This window comes from Thamnophis sirtalis, unplaced genomic scaffold (genome assembly GCF_051295495.1).
Source record: "Thamnophis sirtalis isolate CommonGarterSnake01/CBP01778 unplaced genomic scaffold, rThaSir2_p1.2 scaffold_3, whole genome shotgun sequence".
NCBI lineage: Eukaryota > Metazoa > Chordata > Lepidosauria > Squamata > Natricidae > Thamnophis > Thamnophis sirtalis.
Window position 1 is genome coordinate 58,228 of NW_028261383.1, and position 19,730 is coordinate 77,957.

General features: G+C 45.7%; 1 protein-coding gene and 2 pseudogenes across 1 annotated transcript; 2 read left to right on the forward strand and 1 right to left on the reverse strand.

The window, feature by feature from the left end:
- Position 1: 1 nt before the first annotated feature.
- Positions 2 to 6,104, forward strand: LOC106553939 (uncharacterized; annotated as a pseudogene).
- A 3,343-nt stretch (positions 6,105 to 9,447) lies between these two features.
- LOC148046972 (uncharacterized) lies at positions 9,448 to 12,467 on the reverse strand (annotated as a pseudogene).
- LOC148046973 (uncharacterized) lies at positions 12,277 to 15,151 on the forward strand. Its single transcript, XM_087708298.1, has one exon. It carries the CDS (start codon positions 12,607 to 12,609, stop codon positions 14,677 to 14,679), a length of 2,073 nt encoding a protein of 690 aa, XP_087564424.1. The 5' UTR covers positions 12,277 to 12,606; the 3' UTR covers positions 14,680 to 15,151.
- The last annotated feature ends 4,579 nt before the right edge of the window (positions 15,152 to 19,730 follow it).

Below are 19,730 nucleotides of genomic sequence, written 5' to 3' on the forward strand. Positions count from 1 at the left end.
ACATCAGAGAATTCACACTGGAGAGAAACCCTATGAATGCCCAGAATGTGAGAAACGATTTGTAAATTCTTCTGAACTTCAGAGACACCAGGAATGGCACAAAGAGGAGAAACCCTATGAATGTGGGGAGTGTGGGAAAAGTTTTGCTAAACAAAGAGACCTTCAGGTTCATGAGAGAATCCACACAGGGGAGAAGCCATTCAAATGTGGGGAGTGCGGGATGTGCTTCTCCCAAAGACAAAACCTTGGAACCCATCAGAGGGTCCACACCGGAGAGAAACCATACAGATGCGTAGAATGTGGGAAATCTTTTGCTGTAAAGGGAGCCTTTTGGAGACACCATAAAACCCACACGGGGGAGAAGCCACATCAGTGCAACGAATGTGGAAGATTTTATCGTACCTCATCAGCCCTTAGATGTCATGTGAAAATTCACACGGGGGAAAAAAACTACAAATGTTTAGACTGTGGGAGAGAATTTTCTCAGTCATCTCACTTTAAAAGTCACAGCCGAATCCATACAGGAGAAAAGCCCCATAAATGCTCAGAGTGTGATAAATGTTTTCCACGGAAAGATTCTCTCGTGAGGCATCAGCGAATCCACACTGGAGAAAAACTATAGAAATGTGTGGAATGTGGAAAATGTTTTGCCCAACCTTCAGCATTTTGCATCCACACCCAAAGTCACACAGGAGAGAGGCCTCACAAGAACAGAAAGTGAGAAACCTTTTCATTGCAAATCAACATTAAAAATGCACCAGAAAATCTAGACCAGAGAGAAACCTGTGTAGTTATTGACAATGTGAAAACATGTTTTTTTCAATGTCACTTATGTCACTAGAAACATCTCACAGTGACAGAAGGGAAATTCTAAAAAATGTTGGTTTGGGAAAAATATTTTTTTTCTATTGAAATCCCATCAGAGAGTAAACAGTGAGGCAAAAGGACTTAACAGGTAGCTAACTTTTGGGGCAGTTTGGCACACCTGCTGATCCCCCCACTGGCTGCCCCCTCCCCTCCCAGCCCCTCCCTTTCGTGCCTCAGCTGCTTTTGTGCTCATCCTCAGGCACAAGGCCTATCTGCGCCTCCCCAGTTCTCCCCCGCCTGCTTCCCTCTCTCACCCGCCTTCCTGCTCATCCTCACACCCGTGTCTCAGCTCTCTGCCCATTTCCCTCCCTCGCCTGCTTTTGTGCTCGTCCTCATCCCAGTGGCCCAGCTTCTCTCTGCCAGTTTCTCTCCCTTGCCCGCCTGCCTCCTTCGCCTTCATCTCCACGGATGCTCTTCACCCGTTTTCCTCTGTTGCCCACTTGCCTCCCTCACCTGCCTGGGCTGCTCGGCCAGACTGACAGGTGCTTAGCCCAAGATAATGCTGGCAAGCATTTCCTTGACCTTTCAAGCAAATGACTGCAATGGAGGGAAACTAATCAAGGAGAGGAGCAACCCAGAACTAAGGAGAAATTTCCTGACAGATAGAATAATTAATCAGTGGAACAACCTTTCTCCAGACGTTACAAAATTCTCCAATGCTGGAGGTTCTTAAGCAGAGATAAGACAACCATTAGGACGGGGGTTGGCAAACTTTGGCTCTGGAGCCACATGCGGCTCTGGGCCCTCTGTTGCGGCTCCCGGCCACCCTCTCCTGGCAAAGGGATGGAAGAGCCATTGTCTTGTCTTGGCAGTGGCATAGTCCCAGTCTTGGTGCGGGAGTGAAGCGCCCCTGAACTCCCCTTTCCACAGCAACAGCTTTCCGCCTTCATCGCACTACATTTGCTGTTGCCGCCAGCAAAGAGGGCTGGGAGAGAACAGCGTGGGCGGATCTTGTGGGGTGGGGCCTCCTCCACGGATGGCCTTCCTCCTCCCTTGTCAGGGAATTCTGGCCTTCTCAGTAGTAGCCCCGACCCTTTGGAACGAGCTCCCCGTGGAGATTCGTACCCTCTCCACCGTCCAGGCCTTCCGCATAGCCCTTAAGAACTGGCTAGCCCGTCAGGCCTGGGGACAAGGATAGCCGCCCCTCCCGAATGATGAATGTATGTTGCTTATTACTTTTATTATATGTGTCTACGTCATTGTTTGTATTCCCCCTCCCTGATTTTATGTGAGCTGCCCTGAGTCCCCTCAGGGAAAAGGGCGGCCTACAAATGTTAATAAAATCTATTAAAAAAATCTATAAAAAAGGGGATCACGCGACCCCAGGACACTGCAACAGTCGTAAATACGAGTCAGTGGCCAAGCGTCAGAATTTGGATCATGCAACCATTGGGGGATGCGGAAACGTTGGGGTGAAAAACCCTCATGTCACTTTTTTCAGTGCCGTTGTAACTTTGAATGGTTACTAAATGTTGTAAGTTGCGTGACCCGTCAAAACCGCGGTCCACTAAAGCACGCCCGATTAAAGCGCGTACCTGACGTCATCAGCAGCGCGACAAATACGACCGTGGAGAAAAAAGGGCACTTTAAAAAGTGCTTTTAAAGCAAGCCGATTCACATAAAGGTAAGGGTTAGGGTTAGGGTTAAGGGTTAGGGTTAGGGTTACGTTAAGCATTAGGGTTAGGTTTAGGGTTAGGTTAAGGGTTAGAAATAGGGTTAGGTTTAGGGTTAGGTTAAGGGTTAGGCTTAGGGTTAGGTTTAAGGTTAGGTTTGGTGGGGTTAGGTTTAGATTTACGCGTTAATTTTAAGTTTACCGCTCACAGCGTGCTGTTTTCGTCGCGCTGTGATGACATCACGTACGTGCTTTCGTCGAGCGCGCTTTAGTCTACCGCGGTTTTGTGGTGGAACCGTAAGTTGAGGGCTACCTGGACTCATCCAAGGCCGATATCAGTCTTCAGCTCAGAACTTACACACCCCTCAGCTAAACCAATATTAGTTTAACCATAATTTGTGAACACCAGGTTGGGTTTCATGTGACCCCAAATTCAATTCATCTGAGGCTCTTGTGTATGCAATTAAGGGTACTGTGCATTCAGTTGTGACTTTAACCATAAATGTATATTCTTGTTCTTTACTGTGATGTTTCATTATTCTTTATATATCATGTTAAACATTTTTCTTGCCTTTTCCAAACCCAATTCACCTGTTTTAATTGTAAATGTAAATTCTTGTAAGGATATGTGTTCTTTATTTTGATATGTCACATACCACATTATATTAAATATACTTCTTCCCAATTTTTTCTCAATTTCTCCACCAATTACTTCGGTTTTCCATAGAAATATCACTTCAGATAGTATGAATGTAATGAGAGATTGTTGGGGGATTTATTAACGGCACTAATCAAGACCTCCCTTAACAACTTAAACCCTGGTTAATTCTAACGTCCTCCTCTATCTTCCATGAAATGGTGTCTCCTCCCCGGCTGAACGCAGCACGTTTTCCAAGATGTTTTACTTTGGAAGTGATGTTTTCCCCTCTTGATCCCTAATTCTAGAAATGTCCTTTATGGCATAGCTGCTGATGAGCTCAGAAGTTGCGATCTGCCGGACTCCTGTTGGCGAGATCATGGCTGAGAGTGCTGAAGGCCCCAGGCCTCCCCTTAAGGCCCAGGCCCAGCCTACCATTGCTGCCTGTCAGAGCTGCTTTGCATGGCTGGGCTCAGGCTTCCAGGGCCGGCTGCAGCTTTGCATCCCACTTTAGTAGCTTCCCAATTTATGGGTGGCATGTCGCTGTCCTCCCCCACTCCACAGAAGGCCCCACGACCATTCCCTGCACCTCCCCCCGCTTAAGGACCTCCAAGATCATTTAATGATTGCAACCAGAAGTGTGGGATGGTGGCTGTGGACTGAAATGCTGGTGCGACCCCTCACCTAAGCACTGCCTCACAGAACGACTGAGGTTCCACTCCCAATCATGGTCATACGTTGAGGACATCTGTCAGCTCCTCTCCATTAATTAATTAGGAAAGAAAGACCACGAGACTCCATGTGTAGAAATCAAGTGTACTTTTACTAATTAAGAATGGTTAAAGGCAAAGCGTAGCGAAGTCTGATTATTTAGGCGCGAAAGCGATTGATATATAGAATAGCCCATTCCCCACCCCTTGGCATCATAGTCCCAGTCCAATCATAATTCTTTCAAGTGTCAGGTGTGAGATAACTTCAAAAGGCATCACGAAGATGGAATGTCGGTGCCGTTAGTCCTGGCGGGAAACACCCACGCATGGGTAGCCCGATCAGTCGGTGAACTCCAGAACCTTCCTCCAGCACAATGAGTAACCCCTCCCAAATACCATGCCCTCCCTCCCCGTTTCATGGCAGCTGAAGCGACAGCAAAGCAGAAGCTGACAACATCTCTCTTAGAGGTGTAAAGGCTCCTTCACTTTGACTCAGGTGCACTGAGGATCCTAGCTTAGGCAGAGGGTCAGACTAGAAGACCCCCAAGGTCCCTGCCAAGGCTAAGATATTGTTACCCTCTGCGTGTCTCAAAAGGAAATATAATTCTTCACTTCTTTCTCCTTCTAACAGCAGATAAAAGATTGTGACCAAAGATTTACCTGCATGCCAACGATCAACAGATAATAAGGCAGAAGCTGGAATAAAGCATGGAGCATGGGAAACTCTTGGATCCCCCGACAGACACAAGCAGCACTCTGAAAAACTCCCAAAGAACCTGTGAATGCTCAGAGTGTGGGAAATCCTTTGATCGCAGGTCCCTCCTTTTGACCCACAGGAAGGTCCATGTGGAAAGTGGATCCAATGAAGGTTTGGAGGGTGAGAAATCCAAGTCTGGAAAAGAAACAAAAGGACTCAGAAGCTCCTCCAGATTAAAACCCTATAAGTGTGAGGAATGTGACTTATGCTTTGCTCAAGAGTCAGACCTTCTTATTCATCAGAAAATCCACACTGGAGAGAAATCTTACCAATGTCTGGAATGCGGGGAATTTTGCTGTGGAAAAGCCAGTCTCAGAAAACACGAGAGAATCCACACAAAACCTTACAAGTGTTGGGAATGCGGGAAGAGCTTTTCTCAGATCGGAGGTCTTTGGGCCCATGGGCAGATTCATGCAGGAATCAAATCCTACAAATGCTATGAGTGTGGGAAATGTTTCACCCAGAGTTCAGGTCTTCGGAAACATGAGAAAACACACAGAGGGGAGAAAAACGAAAAGTGCCTCGAATGTGGGAAATGTTTTACCTTGAAATCAACTCTGGTGCAACATCAGAGACGTCACACTGGAGAGAGACCCTATGAATGCCCAGAATGTGAGATCCGATTTATGTATTCTTCTGAACTTAAGAGACACCAGAAGAGGCACAAAGAGGAGAAACCCTATCAATGTGGGGAGTGTGTGAACAGTTTTGTTACACGAAAAGAGCTTCAGGTTCATGAGAGAATCCACACAGGGGAGAAACCCTACAAATGTGCGGAGTGTGGGAAATGCTTCTCCCAAAAACAAAACCTTGTAAGCCATCAGAGGCTCCACACAGGAGAGAAGCCCTACAGATGCATAGAATGTGGAAAATATTTTAGGCACCAGGGAACTCTTTGGACACATCATAAAACCCACACAGGGGAGAAGCCGCATCCATGCAATGACTGTGGAAGATTTTATCGTACCTCATCAGCCCTTAGACGTCATGTGAAAACTCACACGGGGGAAAAAAACTGCAAATGTTTGGAGTGTGGGAAAGCATTTGCTCAATTATCTCACCTTAGAAGACACAGCCAAATCCATACAGGAGAGAAGCCCTATAAATGCTCAAGAGTGCGATAAATGTTTTTCTCGGAAACGTACTCTCTTAAAGCATCAGCGAATCCACACTGGAGAAAAACCATATAAATGTCTGGAGTGTGCGAAATGTTTTGCCCAACCTTCAACACTTTGCACGGACACCCAAAATCATAGAGGAGAGCAGCCTCACAAATGTCCAAAGTGTGAGAAACCTTTTCACAGCAAATCAAAGCTAAAAATACATTAGAAAGTCCATAGCAGATAAATCTCTTCAGCAGTAAACAATGTTGGAAACTTTTTTTTAAAGGCCCATCTTATAATTCAGCCGGAACTTCACACAGAGATAGAAGGAAATTCCTATGAATGTTTGGCCTGGGGAAAATGTTTTTGCTAGGGAAACAACCTCAAATTCTCTGAGAATTACACAATGAGGAAAAAGGCCATAAATATTGGGAATGTGAGGATGTTTTGCTCTGAAACTTTGCACGCACACCCGAAATCTTAGAGGAGAGCCGCCCCACGAATGTCCAATGTGTGAGAAATCTTTTCCTAGTAGATCATAGCTTAAAAATACATCAGAAAGTCCATAGCAGATTTAAATCTCTTCAGCTGTGAACAATGTTGGGAACACTTTTTTTCAACAGTCACACCTTAACATTTACTAGGAACTTCACACAGTGTCAGAAGGGAAATCCTACATTTTTTTTGGTGTGGGTAAATGTTTTTCCTAGTTAAGCAACCTCAAATCCCATTAGAGAGTACACAAGGAGGCAAGAGGGCGTAGGTATGGGGAGTGTGAGGATATTTGGCTCACAAAGCAGCATTAGTCACCAGATTGATTACACAAAAGAGTTATCAGTTCGTGTCTATATATAATGTTTTGCAGAGGACTGGTAATTCCCAACTTATGACCACAACTGGAAATGGATTTCTGGTTGTAAGTTATTAATAGTCATAAATCAAGACACCCATTTTTATCTTTTACTAGACCTTTGTTGATCAATGAAGAGAATTGAAGATTTAGAAAGGAGAAAATGGGGTAAGGGCTGGAGTGAAGATGCATCTGGTGTCTTATTTAGTGATAAATCATTGATGTTGAATATGCTGGCTCGGGATGAAGAAGAAAAGATTATTTTTTACTATCTTTTGGGGAAGGTTATTTTTCCTTTTATCACATTGTCTTTGTCATATGTGCACATACTTACATGCTGTATATTCCCACACAGTCATACATAAACATTTTATATAGATTTCCCTTATAAGTAGTTCCCATTGTCAACTTACAGTTTCTTTCCCACAGTTTTTGCCATTTGTCTAGTTCTATCATTGCCATTCTATCATTGTCTCTTTTATCTGTTCATCTTCCATTTTAGGCTTAACAAAAAATATATATTTTCTTTATTATCTTTTCATCTACCGCTAACATTATTTGGTCAAATATTGTTTGTTCTTTATAGAAACCATAAGTCTTAATATCTTTATATCTCGATTGTATTTGCATATGTGGCCACCATGGTAGGTCCACACCTTGATTCTGTAGCTCTCCTTGGGTTTTTAAGTTTCCCTTCCACATTCACGATATATTTATATGTTAACTTTTGTTAGAGATTTACTACATTTGGATGGATAAATGCTTCCATTGTTGAGGGCCATACTGGTATTTCCCTGTAAATGTTTCCTTCCACCTTTTCCCATACTAGGAGCAGAGCATTTCTTATCTGATGTCTTTGGAAATAGCTATGAGTTTTCTTTTTATCATATTCTTGCAACATTTTCAATCTTATTCTTGCTTTTTTCCCTTGCCAAACATATTTCAGAATTATTGTGTTTAGCTCATCAAAGTATTTCTCCCCCCCCCCCCCTATTTTTATGGGGATTGTTTGGAATAGAAAAAGCAGCCTTGGCAAAATCTTCATTTGTATAGTTGCAATCCTTCCTACCATTGATATCTGCAAATTTTTACATTTTTCCAAGTCCGCTTTGATTTGTTGGAATGGTCGTGTACAATTAACTTCTTTGATTGTTACACACCTTGCTGTTAAATATATTCCCAAGTATTTTACTTTCTTAACTATTTGTAGATCTAATTTCTGATCTGTCCCAAAAAGATGTACTTTCTGTGAAGTATGATTTCCAGAGCTTGGGGTATGAACTTAGTAGTATATAGGTTGTAGGTTTATCTTTTCAGAGGTTTTACCTCTGAAAGGAACAAAAAGGGAAGGGCCAGTGTGTAGCAGAGTTTAAAGTGTGGCCAAAGGAGTGGTGTAAAAGGGAAGGCTTTGGTTTTATTAGTCATGATATCTGCAGCTGGTCCAATGAAAAACTGTACAAAAGAGATAGCTTGCACCCATCCAAGAAAGAGACTGAGTTACTTGGCATTAAATTCACAGATTTTCTGGATAAACATTTAAACTGGACAACGGGGACAGAGAATTAATTGATACAGAACATTTCTGTCCCCAGCAATCTAAAATTCATAGGGTTATCAGTACATGTAACACAAATGTTTGTGCGGGTAAGATTATCACTCCCGCTGTCAAGCAAAACCAAGCATTTAATAGTGAGTGCCATACCATGTGCATGAATCATGCAAGTGGCAAGAATATAGGGGCAGTCAGGCATAACACAGGTTATGTAGACAGTAAACACAGGGTCAGTCAAAATGGACTCAAATGTCTATACACCAATGCACAGAGTATGAGGAATAAACAGGGCGAATTAGAAATTCAAGTAAAAGAGGGCAGATACGATATTGTTGCCATTACAGAAACTTGGTGGGATGAAACCGACAAATGGAACATACAGCTAGAAGGCTTTAAATTATTTAAAAGAAATAGACCAAACAAAAGAGGAGGTGGAGTTGCACTATATATAAGAAATAACTACATCTCTACAGAAATAGAGCACAACAATGATGAGAACTATCTTGAAAGAATTTGGGCCAATATTAAAGGTTGTGGGGGAAATGACATTGCCATAGGTCTACAGGCCACCCAACCAAGCAGAGGAAGTAGATGAACTTTTTGCTAGTCAGCTAACTAAGGTATGTAGAAAGCACACCACAATAGTAGTGGGGGATTTTAACTACCCTGACATCAACTGGGAAACAAACACTGCACCAAGTGGAAGATCCAACAGGTTCCTAACAAACTTAGCAGACAAAAAGTAGAGAAGGGAGCAAGGGGATCAGCCATATTGGACTTAATTCTCACTAACAGAGAGGAAATGATAGAAGGTGTTGAAGCCACAGGAACCTTGGGGGCAAGTGACCATGCAATATTGGAATTCAACGTTATGCAAACACAAGTAGTAGAACAAAGTCAAACTAGAGTCTTGGACTTTAAGAGAGCTAATTTCAATAAACTTAGAGAGAGCTTGGGAAAAATTCCATGGATGAGAATCCTCAAGGGGAAAACAACTCAAGAAGCTTGTGGAAATTTTGAAAAATGAGATTACAAAAGCCCAGTCTAGCACAATACCAATGAAGAAGAAAAGTAACACCTCCCAAAAGAAACCAGCATGGCTGCATAAAGAACTCTCTGACAAATTGAAAGACAAAAAAAGATAAGTATAAAAAGTGGAAAGGTGGACATAATAACTAAGGCATTATTGTAACTGCAAATTCTTTGTCAATTCACCTGTTTTTCTGTAAGATTATTAGCTAAGATATTAGTTTTGTCTTTGTTTTTTTTTTTCAGTCCTGCAACTTTCCCATATTCTTCTCTTTTTCCCCTTAACTTGGGGGGCCCATTTCCAATGGTGGTTCTAAACTAAATACTGAATCATCTGCCAATGAAAATAAAAAGAAAACTTGCTTTGAGGACTCAGCCACTCTACCTACTTCCCCCCTTCCTTCCCCCTCTCAGGGCTTGTGGCAGCTCTGAGGCAGCCAACGATGGCTTCAGCCAGGTTCCCTTCAGAGTGGGCACAATGCAGTGCTCAATCCCTTCTCCTTTTCCCAGCGTTCTCCATAAGCTTCCACAGGGGAGCAAGCAGGTTTCCTGGACGCTTGAAGAAACATCCTTCTCGACTCCTGGGTGTTTCTAGCAGAGTCAGCATTGTGTATGTGACAATATTGTGCAGTATTCGATTTACTGTGAATTGTAAATGGATACCACATTGTGTTTCGTGTGGCCCAAAATTCAGTTACTGTGAGGTTGTCCTGTGTACAGTTCTCTTTTTAACCTTAAATAAATAAATCTACTCCCAAACAACTCCGTTTATCTAATCTGGGAGAACCAGTCTGGCCTAGTGGTTAGAGCCCTGGGCTAGAAAGCTGGAGGCTGAATTCAAGTCCCTCCTTGGCCTTGGGGGCCTCCTGGGTGACCTGAGGCCAGTCACCCTCTCAGCCTAACCCACCTCACAGGGTTGTTGTGATGAAAATAGGCAGAGGAAGGTGTGTGAGATATCTTCGCTGCCTTGAGTAATTGGTAAAACTAATGAAGGCAGGATGTAAATAAATAAAAATTATTTTAAGGCAGCATGAATTCTGGGAGCTGAAGTGCCCCCATCTTCAAAGATGACCATTCCCAACCAACACCCAGGACATCCAGTATAGCCTAGTGGTTAAGGCCCTGCGTTGGAAAGCCTGAGGCCATGGGTTCCAATCCTGCCTTGGCCATGAAAGGCTGATGGGCAACCTTGGGCCAGCCTCCCTCTCAGCATAAACCATCGCACAGGGTTGTTGTGAGGCAACTAGGTGAAGGAAGATCCGTGGGATATCTTCACTGTCTTTGACTTATTTGTAAAAATAATAAAGGTGGATATAAATAAATAAAAAGCATTTCCATTCTGCAGGGGCTTGGCTGATGGTTTCCCCCTTGCAGGGCGTTGCCTCCATGGGAAGAAGGAGGAGATCTGGGTTCTTCCCCCAAACATTCCTCTTTCCTGTCTTGGGGTCCCCGCTTCCAGCCTGCAGGGAGGGACACTCTTCACATGGGCAGAGGCACCCTCCATGCCCACCGGAGGAACAGAGCCGATTGCGGAGCACGTGGTCCCTGTAGGGAGGGGGGATTAGAGGGGAGGGGCGGAGGGGGAAGGACACGCCCCTCCCCTCCCCCTCGCTGCATATCCGGCTCCCTCCGGGGATTCCCGCTTCTTCCTCGGAGGATCGGCGCTGGATCCCACTCGGGGCAAGTGAGGGAGCCCTCCGGCCTCCAGGCTGCCCCTCCTCCCAGGAGATCCTCCCACCGCCAGGAGGAAGGGAGCTGCGGATCCCGCTCTTCGGCTCGCCGGGTTTTCCTCGTGGAGATCCGGAATCTGGCGTTGCCTGCAGGGAGCGGATCCCTTCCTTCCCTCCAGAGGGACAAAGAGGGCTCCCTCCCTCGGCTGGATCTGCCCCCTCCTCCCCCGGCCAAGGTTCTCCGGCTGGATCCGGGAAGGAACCTTTGGGTAAGTTACTTTCAGAAGGTCTCTCTGTGGTCCGTCCGAGGTCTCCGAGCAAAGAAATCCCGCGTGTGCAGTTGCGAAAAGGGAGCTTTAAAACTTGAGGTTTGTAATGTGCTCTTAGCACAGATTGACCTCATTGCAATGGGGAGGGGAAAGTTCGGGGGGAAGAATGGAATGAATTAAATGAATTGAATTGATTCTATCCCTCTTTTTATGCAGCACCGCCGGCTCATATTTGAAAGGTTGTCCACTAGGATTCCAAGATCCCTCTCACAGTTACTACTATTGAGCAAGGGATCACATATACTGTACCTGTGCGTTTTGTTTTGGGTTTTTTTTGCTTAAGTGTAGAACCTTACTTTCTCCTTCTTTTGCCCCTAAGGGGCAGTGATGTGGCCTTTCATGGCGGATGTTTTACAAAGCAACGGTGCTCTCCTCTGCTTCCCTCCTACTCCCTGAGGGACTGGCATGAAGAGTGGGGGGAGGCAGAATACTTGGGGGTGGGGGAAGGAACAGAACTAAGGGCAGTATCTCCTCCAGATGCTGCTTCAAGATCAGCCGGCATCCCTCTTCATACCAAACTGCTTGGAGACCTTGCCTAAACCTCTTTAGTTGTGGGGTGAGGGAATGGAAGGAGATCAGTCTTTTTCACTCATGCTCTTCCCCCTCTGGTCTCTCTCGTCTTCCTTTGAGTTTTCCTACTCGCAACTGTGCATTGGTTCCTCTTGGGCTTCCATCTTGCTTGTTTTTGTTTTTTTCATTTTGGCTCATCAAAATCATGGTTAAATCTTGTTTCGGAACATAAGCAATTTTTCATGGTTCCAATTTGAGTCGGTCACCAGGATCAGAGGTTTTATCTTCCAAGCTTTCAGACTCATGCTGGAGCCCATCTTCGGTGAAGTTCTCTCTAGCAGAGTGTGTCCTGTTGTGTGTGTGTGCTCCACACACACAACCGCACCACACCCAGAACAGCACACACTCTGCCGGAGGGAAGTTCCCTGAGGATGGGCTCCAGCACGAGTCCGAAAGCTCGGAAGACAAAACCTCTGGTCCCAGCAACCGGCCCAGATTGGACCCTGCAATTTCATCCTGGGATACGAATATTTACCTTCATTTGTGCTTTATTTTTATTGGACAAAACAACAAGGCAGTGAGGTTTTTCGCCTTAATTATTTGTCTTTCCTATAGGCAGTCCTCGATTTATGACTATAACTGGATTGCAATCCCACTGGTTGAGCAAAGCAGTAATTACTTGACAGGTCACATCACTGTTTGCTCAAGAACTGCAATTCTAAACTCAATGTTGCGGTTGTTATTAGCAATGGCACTTCGACTTAGATACTGTACATAGTGCTTTACAGCAGTCTCTGAGCAGTTTACAAATGTCAGCCTCAACAATTTTGTGATTTTCCATGTTTCTCGAAAGGAAATAATGTTCTCATCTTCTTTTTTGTTCCACTGGCAGGAACACAACTGTGACCAAAGCTTCACCTGCAAGACAACTGTCAACAGATAGTAGAAAACAAGCACAAGGCAGCCACCGCCAGGAAAGCATGGAGGGTGGGAATCTCTTGGATCCCCCATCAGATACAAGAAGCACTTCAAAAACGGCCAAAAGAACCCATGAATGCTCAGAGTGTGGGGAATCCTTTGCTAGCAGGTCCCTCCTTTTGACCCACAGGAAGGTCCATGTGGGAAGTGGATCCAGTCAAGGTTTGGAGGCCGAGAAATCCTTCTCTGAAAAAGACACCAAAGAGAGAATCCACACAGGGGAGAAACCTTACAAGTGTCGGGAATGTGGGAAGAGCTTTTCTCGTAAGCCATATCTTACGATCCATGAAAAGATTCACGCAGGAATAAAGTCTTACAAGTGCTTTGAGTGTGGAAAATGTTTTATCCAGAGTTCAGGTCTTCGGAGTCATGTGAAAACACACAGAGGGGAGAAAAAGGAAAAGTGCCTTGAATGTGGGAAGTGTTTTAGCTGGAAATCAAGCCTGGTGCGACATCAGAGACTTCACACCGGAGAGAGATCCTATGAATGCCCAGAATGTGAGAAACGATTTGTGGATTCTCATGACCTTCAGACACACCAGAAGAGGCATAAAGGGGACCTTCCCCATAAATGTGGGGAGTGTGGGAAAAGTTTTATTTCACCAGCCCAAGTTCAGATTCATCGGAGAATCCACACAGGGGAGAAACCGTACAAATGTGGGGAGTGTGGGAAATGCTTTTCCCAAAAAAACACACTTGGAAGGCATCAAATGTTCCACACAGGAGAAAAGCCATACAGATGCGAAGAATGTGGAAAATGCTTTGCAGACAAGAAAAGCCTTTTGAGTCATCATAAAACCCACACAGGGGAGAAGCCATATCAGTGCAACAACTGTGGAAGATTTTATCCTACCTCATCAGCCCTTAGAAGTCATGAGAAAACTCACACAGGGGAAAAAAACTACAAATGTTTAGACTGTGGGAGACAATTTGCTGGGTCATCTGCCCTTAGAGTTCACAGCCGAATCCACACAGGGGAGAAACCTTACAAATGCTCAGAGTGTGATAAAAGTTTTTCACAGAAAAATTCTCTTGTGAGTCATCAAGAAATCCACACTGGACAGAAAGCTTATCAATGTCTGGAATGTGGGAAATGTTTCCGTAGAAAATCCACACTCAGAAACCACGAGAGAATCCACACAGGGGAGAAGCCTTACAAGTGTTGGGAATGTGGGAAGAGCTTTCCTCAGAACTCACAACTTTGGCTCCATGAGAAAACTCACGCAGGGATAAAATCTTACAAGTGCTTTGACTGTGGAAAAGGTTTCACCCAGAGTTCAGGTCTTCGGAATCATGTGAAAACACACAGAAGGGAGAAAAAGGAAAAGTGCCTCGAATGTGGGAAATGTTATACCTTGAAATCAAGCCTGGAGCGACATCAGAAACTTCACACTGGAGAGAGACCCTATGAATGCCCAGAATGTGAGAAACGATTTGTGGATCCTTATCAACTTCAGACACACCAGAAGAGGCATCAAGGGGACCTTCCCCATAAATGTGGGGAGTGTGGGAAAAGTTTTATTTCGCCATCCCAAGTTCAGATTCATCAGAGAATCCACACGGGGGAGAAACCCTTCAAATGTGGGGAGTGTGGGAAATGCTTTTCTCAAAAACAACACCTTGGAACGCATCAAAGGTTACACACAGGAGAGAAGCCCTACAGATGTGAAGAATGTGGAAAATGCTTTGCAGAGAAGCGAGGCCTTTTGGGTCATCACAAAACCCACACAGGGGAGAAGCCATATCAATGCAACGACTGTGGAAGATTTTATAGTACCTCATCAGCCCTTAAAAGTCATGAGAAAACTCACACAGGGGAAAAAAGCTACAAATGTTTAGACTGTGGGAAAGCATTTGCTCATTCATGTTCCCTTAGAAGTCATAGCCGAATCCATACAGGAGAGAAACCTTACAAATGCTCAGAGTGTGATAATAGTTTTGCTCGGAGAGATTCTCTTGTGATGCATCAACGAATCCACACTGGAGAAAAACCATATAAATGTCTGGAGTGTGGGAAATGTTTTGCCCATTCTTCAACCTTTCGCATCCACACCCGAAGTCACACAAGAGAATAGCCTCACAAGTGCACAGAGTGTGAGAAAGCTTTTCGTAGTAAAGGAAAGCTTAAAAAGCACCAAAAAGTCCATAGCAGAGATAAATCTCTTCAGTTGTGAACAATGTTGGGAACACTTTCCCCCCCAACATTAAGTCACATCTTAACATCTTAAGTTGCTACAGTTGTAAGTCAAGGAACCAGATACTTCCATTATTTTTTACTAGGCTTTGTTGATCAATGGGGAGGACTGAAAATTTAGAGAGGGGAAAATGGGGTGAAGAGCGGAATGAATCTGGTGGTTTATTTAGTGGTAATAGTTTTGTTGTTGAATCTGCTGGCTGAGGATGAAAAGGGAAACTTTTTCCTATTATCTTTTTGGGAGGGATTTTTTTCGCTTTTTTCATTGTCTTTTTCCTATATTCACACACAAATATTTGTATTAACTTTCTTTCCGTGCATATAATCCTTAATAAAAGTATTGTTCAAAATAACCAAGAGGGCCTTTTTCAGGAGATGGACTGGGAGGGGTTGCAACACACAAAATGGCAGTCAGATTGTGAGATATTTGTGCAGCCAAAGTGGGCTGAGGAACTTCTCGGACTTCACTGGATGAGGAAATGGGCGGAAGGGAGGAGGAGGAGGAAGGCCTTCACTGAGTCCAGGGCCCATGGTTCCCAGCAGCTACTAGAAGGTGGAGCCACGCTTCTCAGGAGGGGCGAGAAACCTGATGCAAGAGGCTACTGGAAGACGCCCCCCTAGAGGAGAGATGGGGAAGTGTCGGTTCCAGAGGGGTGCACCTTTGGTGTGGGGGGGGGTCTGGAAGGGGGAGGAAAATTAGGGGAAGGGGAGGTGCTTCCTGATCGACCTCCTCCATCTTCCCAGGGTGGAAAAAGGCAGGCAGACGTTCAACTGGTCCAGCAGTCCGCCTAACGCTCTGGAGGGAACCTTGGATCCCCCTGGGGCCTCTTTGCCCCCCAAAAGTGGCAGGAAATACGAGGGAAGGGAAGAGACCCCTAGGAGTTCTCTGGGCTGCAAGGAAAGTAATATTCCTGCTTCTCTCTCCCTCTTCCTTGTGGGGGAGGGGGCCACAATAAGGATACCTACACCCATAATCCTGAGCTCTCCCAGTCCCCAACTTCCCTGGATACCCCAAACTTCTCCCCCCCCAAATCTTCATCCCCACTAGCTTTATTTGAATGGTTTTCATGGCCTCTTTCCTGTCCCCCTCCCAAATAGCCTTCCCCCCTCCAAGACCATCTCACAGGGAGGGACCCTACCACCCTTTGCTAAAGGGGGAGTTTGGAAGGACAACTCAGAGCCCCCTCCCAAAAAAAACAAGCAGAGAAGGTGAGAGAGGAAGGTTTTCTGTTTTTTTGGGAGGGGGTTGCAGCTTCAGGGGGGTATTCAGGGGGCTGCTTCATGCCAGAACCAGAGGGCAGTGTGAGCTTCCTTTTGTGCCCCCCCCAATGACTCAACTGGAATCTCCCTTTCTCTGTGTGTCTGGAGGGGTGGACTAGATGGCCCCTTAAGGTCTTTTAGGGTCTCCACCAGTCCAGGCTGTGTGTGCTGAGATTTCAGAAGGGGAAAGTGGAGTCAGGGGTCTCTATGGAGAACCTCCATCCTCCAGGTCATGGTTGTCCCTAAGATGCTTTTCCAAAAGGAAACTTTCTTGGTTCCCCCCCCCCCAAAAAAAAACATTTCCCTTTGCATCCCAGAAGCTTCTCCAGTTCTGACTGAGTGGTGGAGGATGGAAGAATTGATATTCCTTGCAGTCCTTTGGTTCTGAATCAGGGTGCAAAGGGGTGCGGAGCCTTCCTGAGGCTGCTGAAAGGACCCTGTTGTAGACCGTAGGAGAGGGGGGGCTCCTTTCCACCCTCCCTCTGTTGTGGGGGGGCTCCTCATTTTGGCAAAGATGGCCGCTTTGGCCCCTCTCTCCATCCAGGGCTCCTCTCCATCCAGAAGGTGGACGTGGCTGTCCCAGAAAGAGCCACCCAGGGCTTTTCAGGAGCAGATGGACCTCTCCTCCTGATGGGCTTCTCCTTTGAGACGCCATACAAATCCTTCCTTTCTCCCCCTCTCCCAGTCAGCCAGAACTGAAGAAGCTTCTTAGGTGAGAAGCGAAACATTTTCAGGTCCCCAAAAAGTCCAGTTTGCCTTTTGGGGGGAAATGAACCTTTGGGAAGAGAAGCAGAGTTTTGGGGCTCCTTCCATCTCAGTCGGGGGGGGGGGGGAGGAAGTTCCCAGCAGTAGCTGGTCCTGAGCTTTTCTTAGAAGTTAACCAAGGGGGGGGGGGAGGCAGAGACTGCCTGGAAGATTATCTGGGGGGGGGGGGTTGCTATATCTGAAGGGGCGTCCTGGGGGTTCTGAGGAGAAGGGGACCCCCAGATTCCCTGGTTATACCCAACTTTTCTTCTCCCCACAACCAAAGTGTTACTATCTGCCCTTGCATGAATTTGGGGTTCAGCTCTCTTCTCTGTCCCCTGCAGCCCCCCCCCCCCAGGGCCATCTCAAAGGGATAGTTCCACAAAAGGGATAGTTTTGGGGAGTCAATTTAGGGGAGCAACCCCCCCCCAATATTTTTCTCCCTGAGTTCCCACTTCCCATCCAGGTTCTGAATCACCAATGGGGGATGATGTGGTGGGGGGTTCTGGGTCTCTTCCTCAATTTCAGGCTCTTCCCCCAAGAAGGGAATAAAAGCTCAGCGCTTCTCGCACTGAAATAAATGGAGATTCAGAAGGAAAACTGAAGTTGCAGAAACACTCTTGCCAAAAAACCATCCTTTTTTTAATATATATACTTTTGGTGCAATTTGTGGATTCAGGCCAGAAAATGCCTGCGTTTCCCTCTTTCCCTCTTCCTTTCCGTCTCCTTCCTCTCTTGATGCAAGAAACTTTGGGCTCACAGCCACTGGTGTGCGTGTTTGTGTGGTCATCTTATCTCACATCAGCTGCCTTTCCACTACCCCCTCCCCATCCAGGCTACTAGGGAAGTTGTCCAGCCGGGGAAAATTGGGCAAGAGGGAGGCTCCTGCAGGTTCCCACCTCTTACCCCCCCCACCCTATTCCCCACTACTGACATACCATTCCCTTTCTCCCCCCTCCTTACCCCAGGAGCAATGAGGGCCCCTCCCTGCTCCGCCTCTTCCCCAGAGGATCCCCCTCCTTACTGGGGGTCTCCTTCCCCCCTTCGCTTCCAGGGATCCGGGCTAGTGCCCCCACCAGCAGCATGGGGGGGAGGATCCCACCAGAGCCATATACAGATGCAGATTAACAGACTTGAAAGGGATCTTGTAGATCATCTAGCCCAACCCCCACCCAAGCAGGAGACCCTGCACCATTTCTGACAGATGGCAGTCTGGTCTCTTCTTGAAAGCCTCCAGTGATGAAGCTCCCACAACCTCCGATGGCAAAAGCTGTTCTATTGGTTGATTGCTCTCACTGTCAGAAAGTTCGTCCTTATTCCCAGGTTGAGTCTCTCCGTGCACAGTTTCCATCCCATGGATGCTGCCCCACAAGCGCCCCCAAAGAGAGATGAGAAATACACAGATGCTCCCAGCCCTAGAGGCGGCATCTGTGGGTCTGGATGGGGGGGGGAGGGGAAGGGAGCGTTCACCTGGAACTTCGGAATTGGGGGTACCCCAAATCAAGGCAACAGTCGGTCCACTAAAGAAAGAAAATTGCAAAGAAGTAACAGGCAGCAGAGAGAAAGCAGAGCTGCTGAACTTATTCTCTGCCTGAGTGCAAAACCTTTTCTGAAAAAAGTACTCTTGTGACACCTCAGCAAGATACAGGACAGTGTAGAAAAAAGATTGTGAGAAATGCTCCACCCACCATTCAGTATTTTGCAGGCACACCTGAGATCGCACACACAATTGCCTTTCTCACAGAGTGTGAGAAACCTCACTGTAAATCAAAGCTAAAAAGGCATCAGAAAGTCCATAGCAGAGATAAATCTCTTCCATTGTGAACAATGCAGGAAATATTTTTTTCCCCAAAAGTCACATCTTATTGCTTATTAGTAACCTACGACTATCACTGTTAGATCTTATGGTTCTTGGTGAATGTATTCTATTTCATTTTTCTTTAAGTACATTGAGAGCATATGCACCAAAGACAAATTCCTTGTGTGTCTAATCACACTTGGCCAATAAACTATTCTGTTCTGTTCTGTTCTACTCTAACTCTACTCTACTCTGTTCTATTTTTACCAAGAACCTCAGACGGTGAGAGAAGGGAAACCCTACAATTGTTTGGTGTGGGAAAAATGTTTGTCCTACTCAAGTCACCTTAAATATAATCTTGAGAATCCAGAATCCTGTAAATGTTCCAGGGCACAGCTAGTCCTCCAGTTAGAATCACAATTAGGAACAGATTCCCAGTCACAGGTTGATAACAGTTGTACTTCTGGCACCCATATGACCGCATCCCATTTTATGACATTCTTTGTCGTCAGTAAGTAAAAAGGATTCCTAAGTATAAAAGCAAAACTTTCTCCTACAAGTGTTGTCATATAACTCCTTGTGTAGGTGTGGCGGTCACCCATGGCCCAGTGCATAACAGGGCATGCGCAGCCACGCTGAACCACACAGGAAAAGACAAACTCCATAACATCCTGATAGTTCATAACATAACATCCCGATAGTTCACTCTAGATGTGCCCTACCCAACGACACCCAGGATTTGACCATATATAGACAGAACTTCCCTGAGCAGTAGATTAGCAATTGTAGTTTAGACAGGCTGTCTTAAACCACATGCTGATTGCTCCTCCTGCCTTTGTCCTATCTCAATAAAAGGGGCTTCCAGACCCCAATCTTGGTTGCCCCATCCCGAGAAAGCTCGTGTCCGTGTCTTTTCTCAACATTGGCCTCATGAGCGAACCACGGGTACATCACATACAAGCCAGCCGGTGGCCAAGTGCTCATAATGTGGTCACAGGGAGAGAGGGGGCAACATTTTACAATGGGCAGAATTGGTTTGTGGGCCATCAATGCTTGCCGTAATTTGAGGACTACCTGTAATGAAATCTTGATAAACCTTGGAGCATTTGCAAAAAGGGGTCAGTGTATAA

Coding starts and splice junctions, on each gene's coding strand:
- LOC148046973 (XM_087708298.1), top strand. CDS start 12,607: ATGGAGGGTGGGAATCTCTTGGATCCCCCATCAGATACAAGAAGCACT.